Here is a 3,472-nt window from a genome sequence, read left to right as displayed (position 1 = left end):
TTTATAAACATAACTTTTTACCTTTTCCACTCAAACTCAGTCTTAACAGGCGGGCCTACGCTATTTAATGCCAAAGTAAGCTGCTTCCAGAATTCGGCCACCTTCTGGCGATTTTCTTTCACAAACCCTCTTGCAATATCTGGGTTTTGCAGCATTTCATCCAACAGCCTCTCAGATTGCGATTTATTTATTGATTTACTCCTAAAAATAAGAGTACATTTATTTAAAAAATGTCTATTGCTTAAAAGAAAAAAATACTTACATTTGAATTCTTTCGTGTTCGCCTGTAAAACAAAAGTGAATAAATTTCTGTTTCCCGCTCGTTCATTTCGCCCGAATAAAGAGTTGCCTTGCCGATAAGGCGAACAAAAAAGGTTCAATTTTTCGGGTGAAAATATAACTCGCGATAAGGGCGATTATTTGGATGATTCGCTCACTTGCGCACGAATTCTGTTTGCTTTGATGTTTGGCATATTGTTTATTTACTCTCGTGGCGCGGTATTTAATCGCTAACCACATGTTTTTAATCAACAACGATTACTCTACGATGACTGATCGCTCACAATCAAAACAGCAACAATAACAACGTCACAAATGTTGTGCATTATTGACAAAGCAATCAAGAAGACTTTAGAAAACTAATTTTCTTCCCCAATATTTTTGAACATCACATAGACGCACACATTTATTTCACTTACATGCACTTCTTCGATTTAAATTCAAATATTTCACTGATACACACATACATACATACATACATCCTCGTATACTCATAATCACCCAAAATGGTGCAAAAGTGTGGACGCTGGTGAGTGTGATGCTCCGTTTGATAGCTACCACACCCGAACCACACTCATTTGTTTTGCAAGTCACAGATGATGCGATGAATTTCATGCTCGTCGGCGATGTTCACCTTGCCCGCTCCTACCTTGCTAATGAAAGCCTCCATGACGAAGGGTAGCCGCTGCTTGACACTTAATCGGTGCCACATTACGAGCGTCCGATCTAATTGATGCTTGGCGATGCGCTTGCTTGACTTTTTGTTGCCTATGTAAAATTGTTTGAAATTCTCGAAAGGATCATCGCAGAGTATCTCATTGGAAAGTGCAGCCCAGTAGAATGGCAGTTTCTGCCAACTTTTTAGATCCCACCAGTTGGGAAGCTTTCCGCAATTATTATTGCGCATATGCGAGTGGAGTGTCTCCCATAATTTGACAGCCCGCTCCTCAATGCAATGCAGTTCCAACAATGTCGACGACGAGCATTTATCAGCTATTTTTGACACAACCCGCTTGCACACTGCCTCACAAGTGCATTTGTCACCACCTGCCATCGGATCTGCGTTATTTTCTTCACAGGGTGGCTCGTCTTTCACGTCATCCAACAGGCACTCACTTTCTGCCGCACATTCACTCCGCCTTACTTGTGACTGTTTTGATTTGCTACAGCATTCATTCTCTTCAATCTCCATCTGCTTCAGTTCCTCGCAAAAATCCGTCAATTGGTTATCTCGGTCATCAAAATCCTCATCTTCGTCACATTGCATCATTTCGTCGCCTTTTGTGAAAATGCTGATCACATCGAATTGTAGAAAATGCAAAATGTGATCGATAATTACGTTCATCAGACCACCAGAATTTTGATACGCTAGATAGATTTTTTGTGGCAGTTGAAAATGGTTCTGAGTTTTCGCAAAATTTGTATTTTGTTTTATTTTCTACTTACATAATATAATTTATATTATTTCGTTTACCTAATAAAAAATCGTTTGTAAAAGAGAATTTTTATTTTGAACGGAAATTATGAAGAAAATGTCATAGCAGCATTTAGACAGTTAAAAAATAAATTTTATTTAGCAGTTAACGTGAAGTTGGTATAATGAATGGAAAGACGTATATGTATGTATATAAATATACATAAATACTAGCTGGCGCAAAATTAATCACCCTAACGCAAGATTTACCATCGTATTTGATGTTCATGCACGGAGATTCGAAGAAACGCACTCCCGAATGTTGCTTACCCATTCGGTTACGGCGGCCGCCCAGAAATTTATATACCTTTCACAAATTTGATATAATAATGTACTTAGTTCTGCCATAAGTCCTTTATAGATATGAAGTTATAATATATTTTTTAATGCATTCGAATTTCGGTGAAACACCAAAATTAAGAAAAACTAAAAACAAAACTAACAAATCTAAAACAAAAGCATTTTCCTTTAATAGTTCTTAAGGCACCTTTCTGGTCTAGAGACGTAAAAATTGAAGGCGTTGAAAATTGAAGAAAAACAATCGATATCAATTGAAAATCATTTTTATTCATTAGATCGATTCTTTATTCCAAAAACAAAAAACAAAAAAAAAATTTTTTTTCAATGACAATATTACTGCTTCCCCTGACGTAACACATGCCACTGGCATAACTGATTGGGCTACTCAGGTACGTCTGAAAAATAAAATTCGGTCGATTATTCATCAGGAGCACAACCAACGAAACCATTGAAACGAAAACATTGAAACGGGAAAAGTTTCTAGACCGTGTTATCTCTCGAAGAGGTGATCACAATTGGCCACGAGAAAGAGAAGGTCGACGCCAACAGCCCAGGGTCGATTCATGACCTCAAAGATGTAATTCGTGATGTTATCGAGGGCATAGAGCAGCCACTTTGCAATTCGGCTATGGAAAATTTCATGAAAAGGATATTGTCCTGTCAGCGTGGTCGTGGTGGTCATTTGCCTGATGTTATTGTATTTTCCACTATTAACGGCCTACCTTCCTCTTTATAATGAAATAAACATTCGTTCATTTATATTAAAAAATATCCTTTTTCTTTGAATATAATATCAAAATAGCAGCTCTTATTGGAAAACCCTTTATTTAAAAGTTTGCTTGATGTATTGTAGAACATTTTAAATGCCGATATAATAGCCTGTTCCAGTGGCTGTATCAGCGAGGTGATGTTAGGCGGCAAAACAGCAATTGAATATTTGAATGATCCCGCACTGGGTGGCTGGGCGCATTATCAACGAGCAAAAGTATTTCGAATTCCAAACATTTTTGGTCCATGTATTCCTGGACTTCAGGACCAATTTGTAAACAGATCAGCCGTCATTTAATAGTTTATCACCAAATGCATTACTGCAAAACAAAAACGTCTCCCGATCTTTGGTCGGTTTAAAACCACCAGCTGATTTTTCAGAGTTTGCTATGTACGTTCTTTTAGGCATTTTCTTCCAGAACAAATCACGTTTCGTCGGCATTAAATATTTGATCTGGAGTATAACCGCCCTGTTCAATTATTTTTCCTAGTTTATCCGGAAAACTTTTTGCAGCATTTTCGTCTGCTGATGCTATTTCTCCTTTCATTTCCACATTGTGAAATGTGTGTCGTTTTAGAAAGCCTATCAGCCATCCCTCACTTGCATTAAATACCAGTTTCTTCCTTGCCTGAAGACTTGTTGATGGTTCA

The 3,472-nt window shown here is 37.6% G+C and overlaps 1 protein-coding gene across 1 annotated transcript; it reads right to left on the bottom strand.

Moving 5' to 3' along the window:
• Positions 1-684: 684 nt before the first annotated feature.
• On the bottom strand, positions 685-1,813 carry LOC128857876 (uncharacterized). The gene is made up of 2 exons (XM_054093683.1): positions 1,726-1,813; positions 685-1,647 (listed from the first exon to the last, which is right to left on the bottom strand). Exon 2 carries the CDS (start codon positions 1,622-1,624, stop codon positions 854-856), a length of 771 nt encoding a protein of 256 aa, XP_053949658.1. The 5' UTR covers positions 1,625-1,647; positions 1,726-1,813; the 3' UTR covers positions 685-853.
• Between the last annotated feature and the right edge of the window lie 1,659 nt (positions 1,814-3,472).

The sequence above is a fragment of the Anastrepha ludens genome, chromosome 2 (assembly GCF_028408465.1).
Source record: "Anastrepha ludens isolate Willacy chromosome 2, idAnaLude1.1, whole genome shotgun sequence".
NCBI classification, from domain to species: domain Eukaryota; kingdom Metazoa; phylum Arthropoda; class Insecta; order Diptera; family Tephritidae; genus Anastrepha; species Anastrepha ludens.
The sequence above is the reverse complement of the archived record's forward strand: the minus strand, read 5'-3'. Positions and strand labels throughout refer to the sequence as shown.

Bases quoted from the DNA above. Each gene is read 5' to 3' on its own strand.
- LOC128857876 (XM_054093683.1), bottom strand. From the start codon at position 1,624: ATGAACGTAATTATCGATCACATTTTGCATTTTCTACAATTCGATGTG.